Source organism: Centroberyx affinis, unplaced genomic scaffold, assembly GCF_046629955.1.
Source record: "Centroberyx affinis isolate AG114_WGS23_722 - 3 ecotype Tasmania unplaced genomic scaffold, CSIRO-AGI_Caff_v1 ptg003299l_1, whole genome shotgun sequence".
NCBI classification, from domain to species: Eukaryota; Metazoa; Chordata; class Actinopteri; order Beryciformes; family Berycidae; genus Centroberyx; species Centroberyx affinis.
The window spans coordinates 178130-205544 of record NW_027281309.1 but is presented as its reverse complement, the minus strand read 5'-3'; the positions used below and the strand labels follow the sequence as shown (position 1 = coordinate 205544).

The window sequence follows — 27415 nt, the reverse complement described above, 5'->3', positions numbered from 1 at the left end:
CTATAGCCTACAAGTCTGTCTTCAGGGCGAATTTTACCCGTCCATGGGCAAAACTTTACACCCACTGCATCCTATATTCAAGATAGATAACACACTCTTGGTCTGAATACGTGCCAAAAGACGAAATTCATTAAATAACACTTGGGTAATGTTCCCCTGAAAACAGAATTCTTCAAAGAAAAAAGGAATTAGCAAAAAGCCAACAAGTTCAATCAAGTTTCAATCAGGGCAAATTTACTGTGTGCACTTGTTGAACGCGCCTCATTGTCACGTGACGCTACTGTCCGCAGCTCCTAATTTGGGTAAAAAAAAAAAAGTAGCCTACTTACTTTTCCGAAACTTTACACACTGAGGATGGATAGAGGCGATAACCCCAGCTCTGCGGTTTGTATGTTGTGCGGAGATACCTACACTTTGCCTGGTAGGACATTAACATAACATTTATTTCAGTTTAACGCTCCGTCATAGCGTGCTTGATGCTAAATTACGTTAACGTTAGCTAAAATAAGTTCGTTGGCTGGCTAACAGCTAGTCAGCGGTAGCAACTGCTAGCAAGGGGTGTTTGCGGGATCCTGAAAAAGTGTGTCAAGTCATTATCTAAACCCGAGGTCTCAAAAGGGTCTTGAATACAGCTAATTAGATACCTTTAAGTCGCAAATTCAGTTTTAGGTGTGTCTAAAATGTTGAGGTTTTCGGTGCGTCGCTATTACGTTGGTTGAGAAAGCCGCGCGGTCCGAACGGCCTCATGATGTCGCTGCAGTTTACTTGCATTTACTTGTATCTCGAACATGAACACCTGAAAACCTTGGAGGAAAGCTTTACTTGCTACCTGCTGTCTGACAAGCAGCGGCTGATATGGCGACTTCCTCATTTAGTATTACAAATCAGATATATGTAAGATTTTTAGAACAGACTCAGAAGTTGGATTTTGTTGTCAGACCCATCATTTACCCTACTGCACAAGCGCTGTTTTCCGCTGTCCTACAGCGAGCGCGTTTCCTCTAGCACGCGCATAACAAGTTTTGGTAGCTGCCAAACATAGTTGATATACAACTGAATTAATTTAGTTGCACTTCAAATGCAAGCTGTTTTACATATACTGAACAAAAATATAAACGCAACACTTTTGTTTTTGCTCCTATTTTTCATGAGTTGAAATAAAAGATCTAAGACTTTTTCTATGCACACAAAAGGCTTATCGCTCTCAAATTTTGTTCACAAATTTGTTTAAATCCGTGTTAGTGAGCACTCCTCCTTTGCCAAGATAATCCATCCACCTGACAGGTGTGGCATATCAAGATGCTGATTAAACAGCATGATTATTGCACAGGTGTGCCTTGGGCTGGTCACAATAAAAGACCACTCTGCATACTCAATAGACATGTCACCCATTGAGCCTGTTTGGGACGCTCTGGATCGGCGTGTACGACAGCGTGTTCCACTTCCTGCCGATATCCAGCAACTTGGCACAGCCATTGAAGAGGAGTGGACCAACACTCCACAGGCCACAATCAACAACCTGATCAACTCTATGTGAAGGAGATGTGTCTCACTGCATGAGGCAAATGGTGGTCACACCAGATACTGACTGGTTTTCAAAAAATGCATATCTGTAGCCCTAGTCATGTGAGATCCATAGTTCAGTGCCTAATAAATGTCTTTTTTCAAGAGAAAACTGCACATTTTAGAGTGGCCTTTTATTGTGACCAGCCCTGTGCAATAATCATGCTGTTTAATCAGCATCTTGATATGCCACACCTGTCAGGTGGATGGATTATCTTGGCAAAGGAGAAGTGCTCACTAACACGGATTTAAACAAATTTGTGAACAAAATTTGAGAGAAATAAGCCTTTTGTGTGCATAGAAAAAGTCTTAGATCTTTTATTTCAACTCATGAAAAATAGGAGCAAAAACAAAAGTTTTGCGTTTATATTTTTGTTCAGTATATAAATTATTGGGACTCAGTGACCAAAATTTCAGTATTTCATGCAACAAAATAAAAATCAACCAGTGTTGGGTGGTAACGCGTTAATCAGTTATGCTGTACAGCAGTATTATTATTACTTTTCCTAGTAAAAAAGCAGTGTAGTGAATTACTACTTGTTTTCTTCACAATTGGTTCTGAAGAAAACAAACACACTGGGCTAGTTTGGATGAGAAATGACAGAAAAGTTTACTTCCCTACTGGTATCCCTACTACTTTGATTTTGTTGAGCAATATCAATGACAGGAGGTATCCTGATTTGTTTGTAAAGATAGGTTGCAGTTATAATGGTAAAGTAACATGATGTAATGAATTACTGTAGGCCAAGTTATGAACCTAACACTGAAATCAGCAGTCTGTGAAAAAATATTATTCTATCAAGTAACATTTAATTTACATGTAAAAACAACCTTTATGAACATGTAAAAGAATAACAGCACCATCTTGAAGCCTTTTAGATGTAATCTGGAATATATTCTGATAGACGTACAGATGCTTTCGTTTTGACTTTTATTAGTGAAATTGGTTTTATATTTAATTCTAAGTGGCACTGAAAGTTGAACTTGATGAAATTTGCAGACACAGTCACAAATTGTGTGATAATGATTTTTGCGCTGTGATTCAGTGTGAGATGGGCAGATTGATACAGGTTTATATTTTTCTCCATTCAGCAGGTGCCACTGACATTGCATTTTTCCCGCGTGTCTGTATTGTATTTTTGTTTTCCAGAGGATGAAGTTGTGGGTAACCTCCCCCGGGCGCTTTTATGTGGCCACATCTACTGCACTTCCTGTCTGCACTCCCATGAAGATGACCGTGTCATTACATGTCCAGAGTGCAAGGTATCATTACCAGCAGCGACATTCCTGGAACTAGAGAGAAGCTCAATTCAAACTTTGCCAAACTGGTTTTTAGTCCTGATATTCGTCATTCATGTTTGTAATTTCCTGTTTCTCTCTTTATATGGGCGAATGAGAGTGTCACACCAAACTCCATTGTGAATTCTGGCATTGTAATGTTGCATACATACTGTATCTTGTAGAAGATGACTCAAGCCAACATTACATTGCCTGAATTTGCAGTGGAATTAACTGTGATAATTTCTCCTATACAAAGACAAAAACAGAGAAGGGCCTGTATCTGCGCTTACTGATTTTGTACATTTTGTAAAGGTAACAAATGTTTCACATTATAACCCGACATGAAGGCAGCTGCCTGAGATCAATTTCTTTTCTGTTTAACAAAAATTCAAGTCAAAAAGTGGCTGTTGAATTGTGGAATCCACCCTGCCGCCAGTGGGTGGAAAAGTCAGATTCCTGCTGTGATTATGAACATCACCAGATTTTCTTTGATGTCCCAGGCTGAAAATATTAAAGAAAGGCGACGTAAGAAACAGAAGAAACTGTCATTCTCTGCAGGTTGAGTCCACCCTTCCTGAGGCCGGGGTGTCTGGGCTGCAGGAAGACAGCAGGATCATTGGCCTCATCTACACTGCCAAGATGAACAAGATGAAAAAGTACAATGGAATATTGAATGTTGAATTGAACCAAATGAGTTGGATTGTCTTGGGCAGGGTGGTAACATGAGTTCACCCACCAGCCAAGCTGATGGTCAATTTTGGCTGTGGTTTATAAATTGTCCAGTTTACCAGTCACTTTGGTAGATAACTGACCATCATTTGGAGGTGTTATTGTCTTCTAAAAAATTTAGTTGGCTGATAAAGTGGTGTAAAAGTGTTTCAGGAATGGTCTGTACCGCTGTTTCTGGTCAACAAAAACGTTAGTCCTTTGCCTCAGGCTTAGGGATGTGACATGATGTCCAAAATACACGGAGGCAACTTAACCACAGGTGTGGAATCAGCCAAATTTGTTTAATTAATTTCTTAGAAGAGAACAACACCTCAAATTGATGGTTAGTTGCCTGCAAAAGTGGCAAACCATAGGACCATAATGTGGTATTAATGTGGTATTTTTTATTTATGTTTCGTGTATGCCTGATCAGTTTTGTTTTGTGCTGTACACTACTGAAGCTCCCGGATTGAAAAAGCAAAGCTTCGCAGAAAGAGCAAATTGTTGTCGTTCACGGAGGATGATGCCAAAACAGAGGATGAGCAGGTATGATGTAGTAGGTGGTCAGATGGGTTGTGTGTCTATGGCTCATGTGTTGGAGTGTTGCAGTGTCTGTGGATGTGAATGATTCAAATGTCTGTGTCTGTGTGTTTGTGTTTCCTTCAGCCTGTAGATGTAGAGAAGATGGAGAAGGCGGTGGACGAGGCGTTGGCCCAGGCTGCAGAGAACATTGCCCAGCTGGATCACATCCTCCAGGTGAAAGAAGCACTAGACGAACATACAGACCTCACAGAACATGACTTAAGACTTAGTCCAAATCCACAGGGTCCCATTGGCAAATTGTGCTACATATGATCCACCAAGCTGCACATATTTCAGTAACATTTAGAATTTTTGTTGTTATTGCTGCAGTTGTTTTCCACTGAAATACAGTGTAGGAAGCAGTAGCAAGCATTGGAAATCAATTTTAAAAGTTGACTGTAGTAAGAAATAGTGAAGGTTTTAATTTAAACATGATAGTTTACATTAACATTTATTTTAGTAACATTTTACATTTATTGTACTTTGTGAAAACTCAGATTCTGATTTCCCCCAGGATTTTGTGATAAGATAGTGCTGACACCACTAACATCTAATTTAATTTAATTTAAACATGCTAAGTGTAGCATTTAAACATTAATAAATCATTGGCGCAGTAATTTTGAGACATTATCGTCAATGAAACCATTGCCAAGAACCCTGTCAGCCTCTACCAGCCTCTACACTGCCTTTGGCATTGTGAACCACCAGGTCGGATTTGGCAGGAAATCTGCTGTATTGCTTTACGGCACAAAACAGGAAAGAGGCGCTGTTGGTCCAGTGCAAAGAGTTTCCGGAGTGAAAGGCTGATGGAAAAATCACTTCCAACATGTTTATCTTCTTCAGTAAAGCCAAAGAGAAAACCTTTTACCAAAGACAAGCAATCGGAAAATCCAGTTGTGTGAATGTGTGTTGTGCCTTTGTGTGTCTCCTCGGTCAAGACTCTGGTGACGGGTCTGGCAGTTCAGGTGAAGAAAGAGCGAGCGAGGCTGTTGATGGAGCTAGACGAGGCTGTGGACAGGGCCACACACATCCTCAGTAAGAGGTATGGAGAGAAACTATACAAATCAAGTCCTGACAAGTCATTACTGAAATTAGGAATCACTCACAATACCTTTTTCAAAAGCTGCAATCACAAAAACAAACACTGCAGCAGCTGATTTCACTGATCAGCTCCTCCTCTCTGGTTGAAAGGGAACTAATCAGTGAAATCAGCTGCTGTAGTGTTTGCTGGGAATGAAAACCTGCAGACTCTCGGCTCTTCATGGCACATGTTTTGCAAACCACCGCTCTAAGATGCTTTGGAGAAAAGCGTCCCAAGTGGCTTATGTTGTGTTAATGCATGTAATGCCTCTGTCAACAGGAGGGAGGCGCTGTTGACGGAGCTGACCAACATGGAGGGGCGTTTCTCCTCTGGCCACGTGGAGGTGAGCCGCGTCCAGGAGAGGATGAAGGCCTTGGAGATCGCCATGCAGATGGCCAGAGAGGTGCGGCGGGTGCCCTCCCTGGAGCAGTACTGCACCCTGGACAAGGTGCAGGATCACACACACACACACACACACAGACACACACACACACACACACACACACACACACTCACATAGTATTACATTTTGGCTGCAGCTGGTAGGTTTGTTTTGTCTGCCAGACACTTTTTTTCTATTCTAAAACTTAGTTTGATTGGTAAAATGCTCTAAAATACAATGGTTGGTGAATTATGCTGTGTGTGTGTGTGTGTGTGTGTGTGAGACAGGTGCTGGAGACTTTGCAGGCTCCTGTGGATTCCCAGTCCTTTGACATGACTTGCATTACTATGGGCTCTGGACTGAGGTTGGTCACTTTACACCTGGTATAAGTTTCCTGCCCTGTCTTTGTAAATGACTGAATAGCATGGGAGCCTTACACTCATTTGTGTTCTTTTTATAATTTATGGAACAATTGTCTTGTACTGTTGGGGTTGAAATTTTGTGTGTGCATGTGTGTGTCCATTGTCCATTTATGTGTGTGTGTGTGTGTGTGTGTGTGTGTGTGTGCTCTAGCTGTGTTCTCCAGTCAGAGAGTCTGAGCCAGAGTCTGACAGACTGTCTGAAGATGAAGGCCGGCAGCCCCAAGCCGTGAGTCATCAAACTGATTCCACTCCGCTGTTATTCACTCAATTTTATTTTATTCTGCTGGAATGGTTTCATTCCAAAACACTATGCATTTTGGAAAACTGTTGGTGCCTGAATGGCTTTAGCCAGTGTTTCTAAAACTGATGATTTGATCATCAAAAGTAGAACTATTTTGTAAACAAAGGGGTTAAGATGACTCATAAGTTGAATGGTAACCCATGTTGTGCTTTACTTTGGCATCGTTTTTTCAGTTGCTGTTCTGCCTCATTTTGGAATGAAACGTCACTTGTTAAGTGTTTATGAAGGGTCAGAAGCCACTCTATTAGAGGGACACATTAAGACGGCCATGGCATCTGTTTCCTGATGGAACAAATCTTTGGAGATTTTGATTGTGCTATATTTTTGAGATAACGACTGAAGTAATGAATTTCAAATGGTGGGTACATATTTCTTTTCTTTCCTAAATTGCATACAGCCTGTTTTCTTGGTTCTGAGCCTTGTTGGTGGGATCCTACATGACAGGAGTAGTGATTTGTGTGAGCAGGATTCCCAGCATCAAATACCTAAATTTGGATTTGATTTGGGTCTGGGGCTGAAAACTTTCAAGAGCCCCTGCTATGTAGTATTTTGTTAAGTTCTGCTTGTTGCTGTTTGTTTGTCAGAGGAGCTTTGCAGCGACCGCTAGCAGCAGGGGGCTGCAACTCAAACTCAAAAGTTGTTCATGTTCACTGCACTCAAATAGATGCATACTGCCAAGTGGAATAGTTCAGATTTCATGTTTAATGGTTTCCATACTCAAAACGATGCCAACAGTCATGTACTATGTCATGTCATGTACAGTCATGTACTAAATCAGTTATTGCAAATAGGAAGAGAGTACAAACATTTCGGCATTCAAGCCATGTCTGTTTTGAGTACAGAAACAATGGAAATCTGTTTGCCAACACAAACCCTGGAGCAGACCCTGCTCTCCTGTTGTTTGTTCTGTGTTTTATTAGCATAACTACATGCTTTAATAGCATTGGTTAGCTATAAAATGCTAACTAACCCTCAATCTAAATTTATTACCATTCAGATTGTTTTTCTTTCACATGGCTGTCTCTTTTTATGCATATGCAGATTTACACTTAAAGCTGCAGTAGGTAATTTATGGATCAACATTTATTTAGAAGGAATAAAAATAAATTGCTACGTTTGGTGGATAAAGATGAGGAGGATAATCTGTCAGAATCTCAGAAACAGCGGCAGTCCCACTCCACTGGAATTCTCATTTCAAAGTCAAATGTGTGGAAACACATCCGACCAATGAGAAGAAGTCTGAGGCTGAGGGTGTGGCTCCGTCCTGTCAATCACTCCTCCTATCAGTCACTAGGGGAGGCGTGTCGTTTCTTGTGTTGGTTTGAATTTCCGGAGATTTGATCTCTTAGTTAGGTTATTTGGCTGACGTTCTTCAGTTGATTGCGACAGTGGATCTTCCTGCTGTTTTGAAATGAAGTCCACTCTCTGTTCCTCCTCAGTTTGTCAGAGACGCCTCCTCCCAGGGCGCAGCAGCAGGCCGGCTCCAGCAGAAAGCCGTCCTGGCATCGAGGGGAGGGCCGGCGCAGCAGGAGCGGCAGCCGCACCCCGCCCGGCCGCAGGAAGCCCTCAGACCCCCAGCAGCAGCAGCAGCAGAGGCGGGACGGCCTGAGAGCTGAGCGGCCGGCGCGACGCTCCTCTCCGAGCCCGGGACCGCACCCCAGGTCCAGCTTCGCTCACCACAGCCCCGCCCCCGACCACGGAGCTCCAGACGTCATCATCGAGGAGCTGATAGAGGAGGAGCAAGAGCAAGGTGGGTGTTTAAGAACATACCGTCATATGTCATCCCTTCACTCTCTCTCCCATCTTTCCTGCCTCTCTCCTTTGTCTATTAGCAAGTAAAACAGAACATCAAAACAGAGACAATCTTCAGCGAGAGAGGAGCAAGAAATTGAGGATGAGGGAGAGGAGTGCCAAAAATATAAACTTTGAGTACCTGAATTAAGAAACTGCTATACAAGGATTTACCAGAAACCGTATTTTGTAGTTCTTAATGTGATATTTCACTAATTTGAGCTTGCATAACAGTCAGTCATTGTCAAACCGTATCTGTTAGACACAGATTTATTCCTTATGTTTTAACAGAAATTCATACTCTATGTGACCGTGGTGTTCTGCTGCTAGCATGTGAGAGCTGGAAAGGTTACGCAACAGCAAAATATGTCCCTGCGGAAACACCTTTTGTTGCTTCAGGTCCCCCTCTACAAAATGTCTATTAATGGCTACCTGATAAGTTTACTTGAATGATAACTGCATTTTAAACAAACTCCATGTCTGTCTGCTGTAGATTCTGCTCGTGTGGCTGGCCATGGTGATTTCAAAGGTGAGTGCAGGATTGCAGATCAGTGACATGAGCAGTAGGGCTTAATCCGAAGAATTAATTTTGCACGTGCAAATCACCCCAAAAAAATTAGAAACAAAAGGAAAGATGAAATATAAACTGTGTGGTGAATTGGGCAGCAGAAGCCAAATGACATCAGAACTCAACACGTTAGAATGGAACAAAAATGACAAAAACATAAAATACAAGAATGCAAATCCATTTCTCTTCACCATGTAAAATACATACTTTGCAGGAACATATTGACAGCTGACATGGTATTGCAGTACATAGTTGAACAAATGCATACAGTGCAACAGTACAAGACATTCTACATATATCACTCCAGACTAAATCTAACAGTTTTCCATATTTTGATGATTAATAGGCCTACATGGTTTTTGTATGTATTAAAACATTGTTTGTGGCTCTGAATTAGAGCGTCCGCCAAATGCCTTAAATGTAAACACTAACTGCAGATGTGCATATCAAAGAAAAGGAATTGAATGGACGGCCTGATGTGAAGCCTTTGTGCCTTTCTGCAGCTCTCCCACCCACCGGTCCTGAGCTGGCCAATGACAAGTGGAGGAGCCATCGGAGAAAGAAGCTTCAGGTGAACGCCGCGCCTGTCAGTCAGCGGAAAGGTAGGCATGTTAGACAGCTGTATCTGTATATTTAGTTTGGTTTTCATAAACTTAAAATATTGAACTCTCAAACACAACTCAAAAATCAACTGATATTTATGAACTTCCTCTTCCTCACTGCCTTCTCTCCTCTCCTCTCTCCCTCCCTCCCGCATTTCCTCTCTCCCTTGCTGCCTTTTTTCTTTTCTCCCTCACTACTTTCCTCTCTCCTGTCCTACCTTGTTTCCTCTCTCCCTTCCTACCTTCATTTCTCTCTCCCTTCTTACCTTCATTTCTCTCTCCCTTCCTACCTTCATTTCTCTCTCCCTTCCTGCCTTCTCTCCTCTCCCCTTTCCCCCCTTCTCTCTTCTCTTCCTCCCTCTCTTCTTTCCTCTCTCCCTTCCTAACTTAATTCATCTCTCCCTTCCTGCCCTCCTCTCCTTCCTACCTTCATCTCTCTCTCCCTTCCTACCTTGTTTCCTCTCTCCCTTCCTACCTTCATTTCTCTCTCCCTTCCTACCTTCATTCCTCTCTCCCTTCCTACCTTCATTTCTCTCTCCCTTCCTACCTTCATTTCTCTCTTCCTTCCTGCCTTCTCTCCACTCCCCTTTCCTCCCTTCTCTCTTCTCTTCCTCCCTCTTCTTTCCTCTCTACCTTCCTAACTTAATTCATCTCTCCCTTCCTGCCTTCCCTCCTCTCCTTTCCTACCTTCTCTCTTCCTCCCTCTCTTCATTTCTCTCCCTAACTTCATTCCTCTCTCCCTTCCTGCCTTCTCTCCTCTCCTTTCCTACATTCTCTCTTCCCTTCCTCCCTCTCTTCTTTCCTCTCTCCCTTCCTACCTTTTCTCCTCTCTCCCTTCCTACCTCCTTTCCTCTATCCCTTCCTACCTCCTTTCCTCTCTCTCTCCCTCGCTGCCTTCTTTCCTCTCCTTTCCTACCTTAATTTCTCTCTCCCTGCCTCGCTTATTTCCTCTCTCCCTTCCTACCTTCATTCCTGTCTCTCTTCCTCCTTCTCTTCTTTCCTCTCTTCCTCCCTAACTTCTTTCCTTTCTCCCTTCCTACCCCCCCCTCCCCAGTTTTCAGTTGGGTGCTGGTGACCCATGTTGTGAACCCCAGTCACTTCTACGTCAACTACGTGTCTGAGAAAAGGCAGTTTGTGACGCTGTGCAGGAGGATCAACCTGCTCTGCTCCGGAGACGAGGGCCGCTTCACTCCCAACGACAAACTGGAGACTGGTGTGTGTGTGTGTGTGTGTGTGTGTGTGTGTGTGTGTTTGTTGTTCCATCCAAATGTCCTCAAAAGGATAGAAAAATTAGGAAAACCCTTCAATGTGAGCACATCACTTCTACAAGGGGCTATTTTAGGATTAGGGGTTTGAATTGGGATTAGGTTAGGCATGTGGTGGTGAAAGTGGAGGCTGTTAGTGGTTAAATGTAGCCAATAGAGGACTCTCACAAGAAGAGTTGTGTGTGTGTGTGTGTGTGTGCGTGTGCGTGTGTGTACACCAGAGGATTGGTGTGAGAGAGAGAGAGTGTGTTAGTTTTGTAACAAGTGCAGGCTCACGCACTCACCATTGCATTTTATATGAATCCCTAGGATGGTCCTCTCTATACCAGAGGAGAAAAATACACGTTGCTATTTATTGTTAAGACATTGCTAGGAAAACTACCTACTTATATCTCCAGCCTTTTATCCTATCATACCAGCAACTATAACACTAGATCTACTAATCGGATTCTTTCAAATGTCCCCAGGGTGCACTCCGAGCTTGGTAAAACCGCTTTCTCCTTTTATGCACCTTGGGCATGGAATGAGTTGCAAAATACCATTACCTTAGAAGCACTCCCTTCTTTGAATACCTTTAACTTTTACACACTGCCCTGAAGGAAAAGTGTTGCTGTTTTAAAAAACCTTGACTTGAGATGGACTGTGTGTTATGGATATCGATGGTATGGCCTGTCTGCTTCTCTTCCCTTACTTTTTCCCTTGTGTAGCTTTTATGTATTATGTGTTATACCATGTGAAACTGTTTAAGCTGCCATTTTGACCAGGACTCCCTGGAAGAAGAGATCCTGTATCTCAGTGGGAACTTCCTGGCTAAATAAAGGATAAATTAAATAAAATAAAAAATGATTTCTACATTAAATTGTTTTTCACAAAATTCACAGTTTGTGAACAACCTTGAATCAATCTTTATTCATTGTTTAGTAGCTGGTTAAGTAGCTAACTAGCTATCAACTATGACTCTATGCTATGTGGTTATCAGTGGTTATAGCTAATGTTAGTTGTAGGCTACATTACAATAAGAAAACCATGAATGTACCATCTATATTAGATAATATTATGGATTCGTCCATGTTGGATTTTTTTCCTCAGAGATCAACACTGCCAAATAACTGTTTCTATTGGCCAGCTGCGTGGATTCACAGGTCAAAGTTCATAAAATCTGAACTAAGCCAAGCTGCGGAATCAATTTGCAACCAGAAGCGATTGTTTTTATAGCGAATTTCCACATAGGTTTGTGCTAATGTGACCGCGCCGTAACAGTCATGCCACAGATGTGTGTATGTGTGTCTTTTTCTCTGTGTAACGAATTAGTGAATGAAGAAATTCATTTGTATTATTGCGTCCTGCCACCTGAGCTGCCCATTCAACATGAGATTACTCATAACTAGGGATGGGACGATACTCTTATCTCACGATACGATTCAATATGTGATATGGGGTTCATGATTTAATACAACCATGATACGATGTAACGACAATTTAAATATGCGAATAATAAATATACAGAATTTCGATATACAGTATATGGTCCCATCCCTGACCAGTTAACTCCCCACTCTGCTGTTTGTTGCCAGGCTCCATGGTCTTTACGAAGTGGAAGGAGGGCGTTTGGTGCCGCGCCACCGTGGCCGAGGTTTTCCAGAGAGGCTGTGTGGAGGCCGTCGGCGCCTGCCCAATCACACGGCTCGCCCGCCTCCGAGTCTTCTTCCTTGACTATGGCTTCATCAAGACCATCGACATGCCGAGGTACACACACACACACACACACACACGGACAGAAGGTACGGAAGGTACACACACATCTGTCTGGCCTGGACTGTGGCTTCTGCAAGGACATCAGGACACCAGGAGGCACACATTCAAACTTTATTTATACCAGTGAAATTCAGTGTGCTTTACACTAAAAGGATAACTGTGTGCTTTGCAATAAAATTAAAGCAAAAAAAAACAATGTACAAAAGTGAGAGAAAGCAAAAGAAAGAAGTGAGTGAGGGGAAAAACAGAAATGGATAATAAAAAAACATACTGTACATGGACAGAGTACCCACACACACACAATAATACACACATTGCTGCTACACATGCATAACAAATTATCTCCCGTCTTCCTTTCTCTGCCTTATTTCCTCCTTTTTGGCTGGACCGCAACAGCGGGGCCAGCCCTACAAACGCGAATGTCTGTCACTGACTGACTGACTGAGTGATCAAGTTACACCATTGGTCGGCCGTGGCACGTGGCACATCATTGCGTCACAGAGCCAGAAATTTAAGTTTCGTTTTCTCCGCCGTCTAGTTTCTCCGCTGAGATCAGGAGCCCGTTTCTCCCACACAGTAAGCAGGCATGACCAATATCATGCATGTAAGCTGAAGCTAAAGTAGAATCTATACAATTATATCATATCACCGTTTATGTCGATGCATATGCGCGAGCTCAGTCCACCTGAAGTCCTCTGTTCTGTCGGGGGAGAGAGAGACACAAACAAGCATGGAGGTTTCATCACGCTGAGGGCTTATTGCCGACCTTCCCGAAGTTTCCCGGGGCCACGGTTCCGGCCGGTGCCGCTAGCCGGGCGCCGATTTGTTCCCGATGATCCGGCCGAGATTTCGGCCGGGGTCCCGACGACGATGCGCCCCCGGTGTCCGGCGAACAGCGTTTTCGGCACCGACGGGTAACAGAGCGCCTGGCGCTTGGATCGGGAGGATCGATGCAGGCCGTGAGTGCAGTGGAGAGGACAGCGGTGGAGAGAGAGACGGGACGCGCTGGAACGATCAGTATGGATGTATGGACTATTATTCTGTATTAGCAGTCAACAGCCAGGGGTTAAAGTGGGCCGGAACGATCCGGAACGGTGTTCCGGCACCTTCGATTAATAAGTAAATAAATCTGATTGGCAGTTTCATACATAATAATGACAAGCGAGTTCACAGGGCTGCCAACTTTCACGCATTGACCGAGAGACTCACGCAATTGACATTTTTCACACGCTCTCACGCCACAAGTCTATTTTCTCACGCAGTGAAAAACAAATTCATAACTGATAACGTCGCGACGTGAAAAAAGGAAACTGACAGCAGGACAGACAGCACAGCGCAGCAGAGAGTTATTCAGACCATCTGAATAGCGAGAAATATACACAAATTGTTATATTATTATATATATTATATTATTATTATATTATTATTATATTGTAATTTAATTTTAATTTATATTGTAATTTCCCATGCATGCTGCTCAGAGTAATCTCAGTCAGCAGCTCTTCTGCGTCTCTCCCTCTCCTTTCGCGCCGTGCGCACGCAGGCAGGAGTGAGAGTGAGTTGCTATGGTTACGGGGACGCTCTGTGTCTGTCGCTCTGAAACTTTCTCATGATTCCCAATAAAAGGTTTTTTAGGTTAGTATGCCTATGCAAGATCATGAATGTAAGCACCTCAATGCTGAAATCTAGTAATATATATATATATATATATATATATATATATATATATATATATATATGTCCAGCCATATACTAGGTTTTGACCTAGTCTTGTTTTCTTCTTAATATGTGCAATCCCCATCCCTTCCTTCCTTACTCCCTACCTTCTTTCTTCTCTCCTTTCCTACCTTCTTTCCTCTCTCCTTTCTTACCTTCTTTCCTCTCTCCCTTCCTACCTTCTTTCCTCTCTCCCCAATACCTTCTTTCCTCCCCCCTACTTTTCTCTCTCGCTCTCCACCTTCCTTCATCTCTCCCTTCCTACCTTCTTTCCTCTTGCCTTTCCTACCTTCTTTCCCCTCTCCCCCTATCCCTTCTGTCCTCTCTCCCTTCCTACCTTCTTTCCTCTCCCTTCCTACCTTCATTCCTCTCAATCCCTACCTCCTTTCTCTCTCCCTGCCCCCCTCTCTCCCTCACTACTTTCTTTCCTCTCTCCCTACTTTCTTCCCTTTCTCCTTCACTGCTTTCTTTCCTCTTTCCCTACCTACCTTCTTTCCTCTCTTCCTCACTACCTTCTTTCCTCCCTCCATTCCTCCATTCTTTCATCTCTTTCTTCTCCTTACCTTCTTTCCTCTCTCCCTTCTTTCCTCTCTCCCTCACTACCTTCTTTCCTGTCTCCCTCTCTCACTCCTTCCCTGTTTTTTCCCTCCCTCACTACCGTCTTCCCTCCCTCCATTCCTCCATTCTTTCGTCTCTCTCTTCTCCTTACCTTCTTTCCTCTCTCCCTCACTACCTTCTTTCCTGTCTCCCTCTCTCTCACTCCTTCCCTGTTTCTTCCCTCCCTTTCTACCTTGTTTCGTCTCTCTCTTCTCCTTCCTGCCTTCTTTCTTCTCTCTCCCTCCCTACCTTCTTTCCTCTCTCCCTTCCTACCTACTTTCCTCTCTCCCTCACTACCTTCTTTCCTCTCTCCCTCCCTTTCTTCTTTCCTGTCTCCCTCTCTCTCTTCTCTCTCTCTCTCACTCCTTCCCGTTTCTTCCCTCCCTTTCTACCTTGTTTCGTCTCTTCTTTCTGCCTTCATCTCCCTCCCTCCCTTCTCTCCTCTCTCCGTACTTTCTTTCCTTTCTCCCTTCCTAACCCCCCCCCCCCCCCCCCAGTGAGGATGAGGATGGGACCCCTGACTCCTCTCTGAAGGGTGTGAATGATGTTCTGAGGAGGGTGGATCTGTCGGTGCAGTTGGAGCTGAGTCACTGCGCTCCTTACGCCATCAAGTGTTCCCTGAAGGAGCTCGTCCCCACCGACCTGGTGAGGTCTGCAGCCTGGACCTAGTTACAGTTTAGCCAGTTGAATTCAGCAGCAGGGTGGTTTTGTGGTTAGAAAGCCGCCCTTCAGCTGCAGTAAACAGGTTCAGTCCCCGCTTGGTGCTGCTGCTCATTGTGTTTTTTAAGAAAAAAGTCAAATATTTTACATAAATATTTAACATATCAAAGTCTTGCATTAAAATGTGTTTAAAGAAGAGAAATGTCTTGAGGTTGACACATTAGTTTTACATACATTAGTTTTTAAGTAATTTAAGTAAGTAATTTTTTTTCTTTTCATCTTAATAATTATTTGGATAATATCACATTGAGATATTTTGGCCCAGATAATCGTACAAAATTTTCATATCAGCACAGACCTTTCTGCACCTGGACCGATTGCTGTCATATTTAAAACACATTTTAATAGACATACTTCCATGCTGTTTGGTTTTACCTATGTTATTCCTGCTGTATTTTACTGGTTTATTTCTTTTGACGCTGTTTTTATGAATGACTTTTGTTGTTAATCTTGCTGGCTTTTATTTATTATTGTTCTATTGTCTCTAAAGCATTGTGTAGCTCTGTTTTGAAAAATGTGACATGAGAATAATATCATTTGTAATAGTAGCAGTAGTAGCAGCATCAGTAGTGTGAGGGGTGTGTAATTGTGTGTGTGTGTGTGTGTGTTCAGAGGAAGGGCTGGAGCAAGGAGGCGCAGGTTGAGTTCCGGCGTGTGGTCGGCTCTGCGGCGGTGGAGATGCAGCTGTGCGGTCAGGACAGAGACTTTCTGCTGGTGGATCTGAGGAAAGGTCCCATGGACCGCGGCAACGACCTGCCCATCTCCGTCCGAGAGTACCTGGTCTTCATCGAAGTGGCCAGGTGTGTGTGTTAAGGATGCACTCATGCCAGTATTAATTGTGGAAACTAAAATCGTGATATACAATTAGAATAGGGGTGTCACGATTCTCCAAATCCACGATTTGATTTGACTTTCGATTTTAAGGTCACGATTCGATTTTCGATTTAAAGAAGAAGAAATGATGATTGGTGAAAAACTCATTTTTAATTACCATTACCATTTGGTTCAATGGGATGAACATTAAATAGATTATTTTACATGTGGTTTTGCATACGTCAGCCATATCATTGATATCGAAAAAAAACTCCTTATGATTATCGTGATATTGATTTCAACCATATCGCCTGGCCCCAGTCAAGGTTCTTTTTAAATCAAGTCCATCTGATGTCTCAGGTTTTACTCTCCGGTGATGGTGGGCAGGAGGCAGCTGCTGTACTACCCTCCTGTCTACCCCAAGATCAACACTGAGCTCAACGCTGTGGTGACCCACATCAACACCCCCGCCGACTTCTACATCCAGCTGGTACTGAACACACACGCAGTCACACACTCTCTCTCACACACACACACACACACACACACACACACACACACACACACACACACACTCACACTCTCTCACATCAAGATATTTTAAGAATTGGCACAAAAGGAGGCTCAGAAGTTAAATGAAACAAATACATTGTCTTTATAATATGAAATAGGATTGTTTACTGAAGTATTGGCACACATGAAAATACCAGTTTACAATTTAATAGTTTGCAAAGCTTAGTATGTCTTCAGGGGATCTCAGAAACTCAGGGTACAAAAAAGCCTCACGTAAATATTGTGCTGCATATCGAGCACAGATGACTAGTCTTCATTTCATTTTATTATCGCCTGGTTTTAGCACAGAGCTCAATTCAATCTCTCTCTCTGTCTCTCTCTCTCTCTATTCCCCCTCTCTTCCCCCCACCAGGTTGATAACATGGAGTTCTTGCTGCTGACAGCCAAACTGCAGGACTGTTACAGTGCGATGGCAGTGGGAGGAGGAGACGGTGACCTGCACCTCTACTGTCCTATGATAGGACAGGCTTGTGTCGCCCACTTCGACGACAAGGTCTGGTACAGAGCCCAGGTCATAGGTGAGTGTGTGTGTATGTGTGTGTTAAAGTAATAATCTGTTTTTATGCCTCCGCGCCGGCGACCGCCGTGGCCGGAGGCATTATGTTTTCGGGTTGTCCGTACATCCCATTAAAACTGAACTAAAATAAAATATAGGTGAAATGTTTTTAGTTTTCGTCCTTTTGTCATTTTGAGCTGAGAATCTTTGTCTATTTTTACTGAACACTAATTGAAAATAATGTATTATTTATTGTTTGTGTTACATCATACCTGTTGCAAACATATAGAACAAACCTGTTCTGATCTTCAAACTTATATGATTATACCTTTATAAAGTACCCTACCAAAAATACTAAAACTAGAACTGAAACTAAATCAAAAACTATTTAATCCTGAAAACTATTGAAAAATCCCAAACTATACTAACCCTGGTGTGTGTGTGTGTGTGTGTGTGTGTGTGTGTGTGTGTGTGTGTGTGTGTGTGTGTGTGTGTGTGTGCGTGCGCAGGTCATCCGGGGGACAGGAAAGTGGAGGTGCTCTATGTGGATTTTGGCAACAAGAAGATCCTGTCTTTCAACGACCTGAGGAAGATCAAGGATGAGTTCTTTGCCCTTCCTGCCATGGTGAGAGCAGCAGACTGACTCATTTTTATCTTGTTGTAAGAAAAAAACAAATCCACTCTCTGTCAGAAGTTACACATTTAAAGGGTGACCTCCAGCTTTTCCGCACCAGTTTGAGAAATGCAGTGGACGTGGAGAGCAGCGGTGGAGCATCCAGTGACGTTCACCTACTTTTGATTTTTGACCCCTGAAAAAAGAGAATTGTCGATTTAGCGCCTAAAACATCAGCAGTTCAACACATGCCTTTTCCTAGTATTATTGTCTTCCATCTCAAATAACACCTAGATATCAGTTAACTTCTCCAAAAGCTGGTTTTCATGTTTCTGATGATGAAGAGTAATTTCAGGTGTTGATTTAATTGTATTCTTCTCCAAAGATGAGAGGAAAAAATGTCTTAGTGGTTGTAAGAACCCTACCAGTAAACACAGACATTTCTCTTTTTCAGCGCGTTTTAATATATATACAATATTTACAGTGGCTTCGGAAAGTATTCAGACCCATTCACTATTTCCAGACTTTGCTGTGTTACAGACTTAATTTAAAATGGATTTAATTCAGTTTTTTATTTTTAATAAATTTGCAAAAAAATCTAAAAATGTGTTTTCTCTTTGTCCTTATGGGGTATTGTGTGTAGATTGATGGCAAAAAAAAATGTAATCAATTTTTTTATTGAGTCTATAATACAACAAAGTGTGGGAAAAGTGCAGGGGTCTGAATACTTTCTGAAGCCACGATAGATAGATAGATAGATAGATAGATAGATAGATAGATAGATGGATAGTTGAGGTTAATGAACCAGCTGCCTGCTCTCTGTCTGCAGGCCATCCACTGCTGCCTGTCTGATGTGGTTCCTCTGGAGGGAGAGAGCTGGACCGACACCTGCACCGACAGACTCACCAGCCTGGCTCACCAGAAGCTGGTCACTGTTATGGCCACAGGTATTCTGTGTGTGCGTGTGTGTGTGTGTGTGTGTGTGTGGTAGGGCTGCTGCTGCTGATGATTATTTTCATTATCGAATAACCAATTGATTAATCGGTAATCGTTTAGTCTAGAACAGTGGTTCTCAACCTGGGGTCCGGGGACCACCAGGGGTCCTTGAGGGGGTTCCAGGAGGTCCCCAGCAAATTGATGAATTGTTAAATTTCACCATTATTTCATTTACAAGAAGTTAACATAATTAGAGAATGTAGAAGAATTATTATTTTGATCATACTTTCACTGTTGTCTCTCCTCCTACAATACAGATAGTCATGGAATTCTGGACAAAATCATATCTAACAATAAAAATATTCTCAGATTTGGGTCCAAGAGACAAAATCTCATCAAATGGGGGTCCATGGCTCTAATGTGGACTAAATTAGTGGTCCTTGATATGAAAAAGGTTGAGAATCACTGCTCTAGACTGGTCTAGAAAATGTCAAAAATAATGACAAATGCCCATCAAAAGTCACCAGAGCCCAAAGTGATTCCTAAAATTACTTAGTCTCACCGGCAGCCAAAAGCATCAAGTCTTAGCATTTGTGAAGCTGTATCCAGCAAATGTTTGGTATTTTTACTTGATAAATGACTAAAACAATTAATCGATCATCATTTTCTGTTGATCGACTAATCGATTAATCGACTAATCGTTTCACCACTAGTGTGTGTGATACTATGCGTGTGTGACATCACCCCCTCCCCCTCTCCATCCAGAGATAGTCCCTAGGAACAAGCCTCTGCCGGTCCGGCTGTTTGAGAGCGGCCTCGACGGGCCGATGGTCAACATAGCCGAGCTGCTGGTCACAGAGGAGCTGGCCTGCTTCAGAACCAGGTGAGACTTGACTTGACCTTCCCCTGCCTTTTGGGCTAACATCGCTCCCTAGTCGCATAGTACTGTTGTTACACAGTATGTCCTGCCTTTTGCTGGCGTTACATCATTGCCGTTACAGGTAGAAATCAGCAAGCTCAAGTTGGGCATTTAACAGAAGCACAGTGATGTGGTTTCTATCTGTCTGAACACAGTTAGGAGTCTGGAAGACAGGAGACTTGGCTGCAATTCATTCACTCTTCTCTCACACCTATCTAAATTTTTCAGTCTTTTTTAATTCAGGTTTTAACATTTCAGTGAGTTCATCTTTTTATTTGCATCATATTTTGTGTTTCTGCTCTGTTTCGCCTTTACTTCCACCTCCCATACTCTTGTCACCTTCATCCTTTAATTTCTTCTCTCTGTTCCACTTTCCCTCCATGCCTTTTTCTCTTGCTTTCTTCTTCTCTCTCCCCTTTTCCTCCTCACTCCCTATAGACTTGGATCCAGAGATGCTGAGCCCTCTCTCGATGACTCGGCAGTATGGGACCCTCCACTTGAGGACCTTCTGTCGGCCGAGGGCCGGTCAGCAGACCAGCAGACTCCTGCAGACGAGGACCAGGAGCAGCTCCAGCCCCAGCTGCAGCTCCCCGCCTGCCTCAAGGACCTGAAGGTCCGAGTCACACACGTCAGGTCACCAGACAGCTTCTACGTCCAGCTCACCAGGAACGACGCTCAGCTCAAAAGGTCAGCAGTAAAAAAGGAAAACTGGAGAGATATCTGCCTTTTAGTAAACATCAATTTAATTTCATGTTATCTACCTCTGATATGATGGATATTCATCCTGACCACAGCTACAGAAAACCTGTGATGAAATGTAATTTTCTTTGCACATTTTCTTTATTCATAAAGTTCCAGTTCATCTGGAAGTCAGTAAATCTGGAAAGTCTTTTTGTAAATTAATTCATTTATAAAGGCCCTGCTGACCCTTAAAAAAAAGGCTGACAAGAATAAAATTCTGGGGGAAGCACTGAATCCTTATTTTTTGGAATGAAATCTGCTATCAGGAACTTCAATCTAAAAATGTTAGAAAATGAATGTGATAATTTCCAAGTCTTGAAATGTTTGGAAACTGCACAAAAAATATGGAAAATTTTCGGCAAACATTGCAATCCTGGTACACGTTTAAATAGTCAGTAGCTTAATCGATATTGAAAATAATTGTTAGTTTGTGTGTGTGTGTGTGTGTGTGTGTGTGTGTGTGTGTGGCGGTGTGTCCAGGGTGTGTGAGCTGTTGAAGCGGCAGTGTGCGCCCACAGAGCCTCAGGAGGTGGAGTGGAAGGCGGACATGTTCTGTGCCGCTCTCATCAACGGGGTTTGGGAGCGAGGACAGATCTGCAGCTCGGTCACATCCAGCAACATCGCTGAGGTACAAACAGCCAACATCCAACATCCAGGAGCCTCTGTCTGCTCCTGAAGTGCAGAAGAAGAAGAGCGTTTTCATCACTGCTTCATCTTTTCACAGCCGTTCTGCTGTAGTTTGTTCCTGCCACATCGGCGACATCTTGAGCAGATTCCACCAATTAGAGTCATTGGGCCAGGGTTATTATAGTTCGGGATTGTTATATAGTTTTCAATTTTCATTTTAGTTTCAGTTTAGTTTTAGTTAGTTTGCTAATTTTACTTAGATTTGTATTTTCGTAGTGTTTTTGGCAGGGGTGGAGTTTTTTACAGGTATTTTGTATGTGTTTCCAACAGGTATTGGGTAATACAAATAATAAATCCTAAATAATTTTCAAAATTGATTTGCCTAAATTTTGTAATACATCTTCAACTAACTCAAAATTGGTACCACTTATAAAATTCTCTGCCCCTCTTTTTTTTTTTTACTCTACGACAAACAACAAAACCTAAAAACATTTCACATATATTTTTTATTTTACTTTAGTTTTAGAAGTAGACAAGATAGTTTTTAGTTTTCTTACAAAATCTCGTTTTTATTTTTATGTCAGTTTTACGACAAATTCAAGATGGCCGGAGAAAAAACCCAAATATCTGCATGTTTTAACCCAAATTAAAAAATGTAGAGCAGAGGTGATGAGGGAAGATTTTATTCACAGCCCCTTTGCTGTATCATGGGTGCAAACTGACTGTATGCTGATGATGCTGGTGTCTCTGTCGCCCCCTGCTGGCTGTTTCCAGGTGGTGCGCTGTGACTTTGGAAACAAGGTGAAGCTGCACGTCAGCAACCTGCGGCCGCTGCAGCCCGACCTGGTGGGCTCTCTGATACTGGAGTGCACACTCAGTGACATCAGGTTACACACAAACAGACACACACACACACACACTCCGTATTCAGACATTCACACACTCTGACTTCGTACACTTTCACACTCTCTCTCTCCCTCTACCAGGCCAGCAGGAGGTCGATCCACCTGGACGGCCACAGCCTGCGACTTCATCTCCTACTACCTGACTGGAGCCTCGGCTGTCATGACCATCAAGGTCAGCCTCTTCCTCTCCTCTCTCCTCTCCTATCTCCTCTCTCCTCTCCTATCTCCTCTCTCCTCTCCTGTCTACTCTCCTATCTGTTCTCCTTCTCTTCTCTCCTATTTCCTCTCCTCTCCTGTCTCCTCTCCTTCTCTCCTCTCCTATCTCCTCTCTCCTCTCCTGTCTACTCTCCTATCTGTTCTCCTTCTCTTCTCTCCTATCTCCTCTCCTCTCCCGTCTCCTCTCCTTCTCTCCTCTCCTGTCTCCTATCTCCTTCTCTCCTATCTTCTCTCCTCTCGTCTCCTGTCTCCGCATTTATCTCCTCTGCTCTTTGTTCTCTTATCTCCTATCTCCTCTCCTATCTTCTCTCCTTTTCTATCTACTCTCCTTCTCTCCTCTCCTCCTCCTTCTGTGATGACCAATTCATCTGTCTCTGTCCAGGAGTTGACAGATGAGCGTCCCGTCCCCGTCGTTCTGTCCTGCTCCAACCAGGTGGGACAGTTTGTCAGCTTTGCGGACTCCCTGGTCAGCGAGGGCCTCGCTCTGCGGGAGAGGAAGCCAAGGTGTGTGTGTGTGTGTGTGTGTGAGCACAATGTGTGAAACACACATTCTAGACGAAAGTCTGACTGGGGAAAAAAAACTTGAATTCCTTCATCACTCCAGTGTTGAGCAGATTACTCAGTGTGTGTGTGTGTGTGTGTGTGTGTGAACATTATCAATATATGGTATATATGAAGGTATTCATTTTTCTCTTTTCCACATTTCTCTCCTACTGTCTTTCTATTAGACCTCACACCAGCAGCTCCAACTGAATTCAAAAATGCAGAGATACAACCATATCTTTGTTTGGCTGTTTTATGTATCCATCTGTCTGTCTGCCTATCTATAATTCCATTCTTTTTTTCTAGATGTGTGGCCGCTAAGGTTTGACTGATATGGGTTTTTGAGGGCTGATATTTTTGTATTGAAGCTATCAATAGCCAATATTTTGTGCCAGTGTTTTATGTCTTTTAAATTTGACAGTTTTCATGCCAAAAAAAATCCAAAACATTCTAAGTATTCAGCGTTTCCTCCAGAATTTTCTTCTTGTCCTGGTGGAAAAGCCTCTGAAACAGCATTTAGACCTTCATGGGACACAAAAACTCTCCACTGAAACCCAGCCTAATGAAATTCTTTTAGAGTTATAAGCTCTTTAAGGCAGGGTGAGGCTGGTTTCATTGCAGATTTTACAGACTTCCACTGCTGAAGCTGTTTAAAAAAAAAAGGAGGAACTTAAAAATTGTAAAAGGCCACTCTCTGTCTAAGCCTAGTGTCCTCCTCTTTCTTTGTTCTGTGTGTTTCCATTCGCCTGCCTGTGTTTTCTTTTGCAGAGAGGCTGTCGTGCCAAAACCAGAGGAAACCGCCTCAGAACCTCCAGTCGGCGAGAAGCAGCCGGGCGGCCCCGACACAGACATCAAGCGCTCCCCTCCCTCTACTCCAGCTCGCCCTGCTCTTATTCCATTCCCCTTCTCACCCATCTCCAACTCCACCTCTCCCTGCACTCCTCCCAAACCGGCCCCCCGCACCCATGTGTCCGCCGAGAAGGTTAGGACACACACACACACTCACACACACACACACACAGACTGGGCAGGAAAGCACTTTTCGTTCACCTGGTTTCCAAAATGAACCAGCCACTTTCACAGGTAGTAGAGTAGACAAACTTTGCATTTGGCTGTTGGTCAATTTTCCCCCTTCCCTTTCCCCTTCCCCATCACTCATATACTTGAGCTTAAAGGGTAACTTCGGTATTTTTCAACCTGGACCGTATTTTCCCAACTTTTTGTGTCTAAGTAACTAATGGGGACAACAATTTTTGAAATTCCAGTATTGAGCGAGATCGCTTCAGCCGGCAGCTGCGTAACGGGCTGCAATGTAATCCGACGGGGCAAATGTGAACCGTCAATGTACGTCCACTAAAAGTGCTTGTTTTGTTTTTGCCACTGACAGGCTCAGATTGTTATTATAAGTGTCTGACAACATTATGGAAAGGACCCTACAGAGAAATATAACGTTTTTCTTTACCTTTCGCTTGATCCGGTCTGTTTGTTATTGTGTGTAACCAAGTCTTATAGGTTTATAGCCTATTTCACAATAAAGCCTACGCTTAAAAAACACAACACACCAGCCTATAGAAAGAGTAAACTACAATGCACCATGTATTTACCAAGCTGCACCTACTATGTGTCCAAGTCTGACTTTGGCTCCGTTAATTCATCGTTTTTAACCAAGACCGGGGCCAACAAGTCGGTCCAACTCTCTAGACAAAACCACGACACAACTTTCAGGGACCATAACAGCCATCCAGCAGGGAGATTACCGGACTACCGAGGCTACTGTTACTTACCCCGAGCCCCGGCAGCAGTGTCCTCCAGGACACTGGAGGACAGGACTGGGCCGAGTAGGTGGAAGTCATACAGATTGTCTAAATAAATAAGTATAATAGGCTAAATAAATATATCATTATATACAGATTATAATAGGAGATTGACTTGGTTACACACAATAACAAACAGACCGGATCAAGCGAAAGGTAAAGAAAAACGTTTCATTTCTCTGTAGGGTCCTTTCCATAATGTTGTCAGACACTTATAATAACAATCTGAGCCTGATGCTCATATTCAGAGCGACTTACAGTGAGTGCAGCAGTACAAGAACTTTCAATTCGTAGATGAACAGCACCAATATTATGAAGTGCAATATATAGAAAAATATGTTAAAGTATATGTGAGTCATAGTATACATGGTGTAGAATCACCATTTCCAAAGCAACAGCCATGGAGAAATGCTTGGGAAATTCATGAAATTAGTTGCAAAATTGAACATCCAAGCTATTTTTATCCATCATTCTGGTTGTATTGTGTGTGTGTGTGTGTGTGTGTGTGTGTGTGTGTGTGCAGGTGAAGACTCAGCTGTACCACCCTCCAGAGCTTCCCTGCCTCGGTCACATCCGCATGAGCGTCTCTGCCATCGGAGAGGACGGCGTCATTTACGCCAGGACGCACCACGCAGGTTCACGCCCAGCACCCGCTCACACACACATCACACTGGGACTCACTGGGATTTTTTTGTGAATATTAAGATTGCAACATGAATTGGGATACATGTGAACATTGCTTCTTTCGTTGCTTATAAAAATTTTCAAAAAGTTGTGTGTGGGAGGACAAGATGACATGAAAAGGCTTAGGATTCTGTCAGTTTGAGTAAAACAAAAGATTTTCTCTGACATGCAGCTTGATTTCTGCAGCCAGGATTTCTGCAAAACATACTGATAAACGATATCAGATATTTTCCCACCCATATGGGCCAATACCGATATGCATTTTTGTAAGAATCTTTCATATGTATGTACTTTGTCAGAGGGTTTCAATCAAATACATCTTTCCTTTGACATTTTTCCTCCAACCCGAAAAAGCATAAATATAGTCAAATAAACAAAAATGCGAATTAAACAGTTCTAAAGAGCCTATACTTTGTGGGGAAAGGAAAAAGAGAAGAAAGAAACAAAAACAAAAGAAATCTCTTGTAATCTTAGTACAAATGCAGGTGGATTCTCTTTTCAGACAGGCATATCTTAAGATAATGAAGAGGTTTTAAAACAAAAGACCATGTTTTATTCTTATGCTAATTTGACAGTTGTATAAAGTGACACGCTCACACGCAGAAAAACACAAAACATGCCACTTCCACAATCAGCCAAATATCAGACTGGTACCGATGGTCTGCTGGTGCATCGGTTCATCCCTCTCTTGTGGTTTGTCAGTCGCAGTAGTCGATACTGAAATCAGGGGAAATGAACCTAAAGCCTGTGTGTGTGTGTGTGTGTGTCAGAGTGTCAGCTGGAGCAGCTGAGGGATCGGATCCAGCAGAGCATGAAGACGCTGCCCAGACAGAAGCCCTACACCTGGAAGTCGGTGCTGGGCTGCGCTGTCATCGGAACGGACATGCTGTGGTACCGAGGACAGCTGCTGGAGGCCCTGGGGGGGCAGGTCAAGGTCAGGAACACACACACACACACACACACACACCAGAGTTTTACCACATGTTGAGTTTTCCTTGTCAGTTTCAACCACTTAGAATAGATGGCTCCATGAATGCTATGGAATAGAATGTTGCAGGTATATTAATGTCTGTAATGTGTCTGTATGGGCTTCTGTGTGTGTGTGTGTGTGTGTGTGTGTGTGTGTGTGTGTGTGTTACCAGGTGCGTTACGTGGACTACGGCCTGGTGGAGGTGGAGAACATCCCGGTGGTTCATGTCTACCCCATGCTGCTGTGTGAAGACGTTCCTCATCTCTGTATGCCCTGCCAGCTGCATGGAGTCAACCCTGTAAGAGAGAGAGCGTGTGTGTGTGTCTGTGTGTGTGTGTGTGTGTGTGTGTGTGTGTGTGTGTGTGTGTGTGTGTGTCAGGGTATACACAGGTCCTTTTTAAAAAAGTCTCAATATAAATAAGCTAAATTTAAGGACTTATCAAGTTTTAAAATGATCTTATATACAGTTATGTTGAGTTGGAAATGGCTGGTTGTTGCCAGCTTTGTTTCTTTATTTTGTTTTTTAATTGGTCGTAAATCTAATTCATGGTAGAATTTTAAAAAGGCCTTAAAAAGTTTTAAATTTGGCTTTCTGAAACCTGCAGATACCCTGTCTAGAGCCACAGCTGCACAGGATTTTAGTGACAAACTTGAATGGCATTACTTTATTTTATTTATTTTTTGTGTGTTTATATTTGTCTGCCTGTCTGTATCTGTTTATCTTTATATCTGCGTGTCTCTCTCTCTCTGTCAGTGTTTCCCTGGATTCATAGTAAGTAACTCCTGCAATTTTCAAATCGCAGGAGGCGCAATATTTGTTAAAGGTGAAATGTGTCAAAATAGCATTTTAAATGAAATATTGTGGTGCTGCAGAGATGTCCTGGCCTACACATCATATTCTACAGACTTAAGAAAACATCTTTGTTTGGTACAGATCCCCGCAAAAATCACACCATAAGTTTTTCAATGAAAATGAGAATAACGATGTAAAAATTATCATTCCCTCAAATATCGCAAATCATATCGCAATTGCAATATCAGTCAAAATAATCACAATTAGATATTTTTTCAAAATCGTTCAGCCCTATAGTAAACTCTGTTTCTCAATTGTAAATATTTAATATGTCCCTTTTTCTTTTTCCCCCAGGTTGGCAGACAGTGGCAGCCGGATGCGGTGGCTCTGCTGAAGGAGCTGCTGCTGAACCGCTGTGTGGACGTGCAGGTCATGGTA

General features: G+C 42.9%; 1 protein-coding gene across 1 annotated transcript in view; it reads left to right on the top strand.

Annotated features, from left to right (window-relative positions):
- Nucleotides 1–354: 354 nt before the first annotated feature.
- rnf17 (ring finger protein 17) overlaps nt 355–27415 on the top strand; it is a 33530-nt gene continuing 6469 nt past the window's right edge. Inside the window, exons 1-30 of the mRNA XM_071538572.1 lie at nt 355–421; nt 2714–2826; nt 3403–3519; nt 4219–4308; nt 5073–5176; nt 5495–5663; nt 5885–5961; nt 6171–6245; nt 7760–8070; nt 8605–8640; nt 9183–9269; nt 10336–10494; nt 12121–12286; nt 15112–15259; nt 15947–16134; nt 16508–16637; nt 17073–17238; nt 17726–17841; nt 18659–18776; nt 19531–19648; nt 20123–20371; nt 20906–21053; nt 21827–21939; nt 22039–22129; nt 22556–22677; nt 23485–23698; nt 25054–25165; nt 25985–26148; nt 26357–26482; nt 27332–27412. Of these exons, the coding sequence (XP_071394673.1) occupies nt 355–421; nt 2714–2826; nt 3403–3519; nt 4219–4308; nt 5073–5176; nt 5495–5663; nt 5885–5961; nt 6171–6245; nt 7760–8070; nt 8605–8640; nt 9183–9269; nt 10336–10494; nt 12121–12286; nt 15112–15259; nt 15947–16134; nt 16508–16637; nt 17073–17238; nt 17726–17841; nt 18659–18776; nt 19531–19648; nt 20123–20371; nt 20906–21053; nt 21827–21939; nt 22039–22129; nt 22556–22677; nt 23485–23698; nt 25054–25165; nt 25985–26148; nt 26357–26482; nt 27332–27412 (3975 nt within the window). The remainder of the gene's footprint in view (nt 422–2713; nt 2827–3402; nt 3520–4218; nt 4309–5072; nt 5177–5494; nt 5664–5884; nt 5962–6170; nt 6246–7759; nt 8071–8604; nt 8641–9182; nt 9270–10335; nt 10495–12120; nt 12287–15111; nt 15260–15946; nt 16135–16507; nt 16638–17072; nt 17239–17725; nt 17842–18658; nt 18777–19530; nt 19649–20122; nt 20372–20905; nt 21054–21826; nt 21940–22038; nt 22130–22555; nt 22678–23484; nt 23699–25053; nt 25166–25984; nt 26149–26356; nt 26483–27331; nt 27413–27415) is intronic.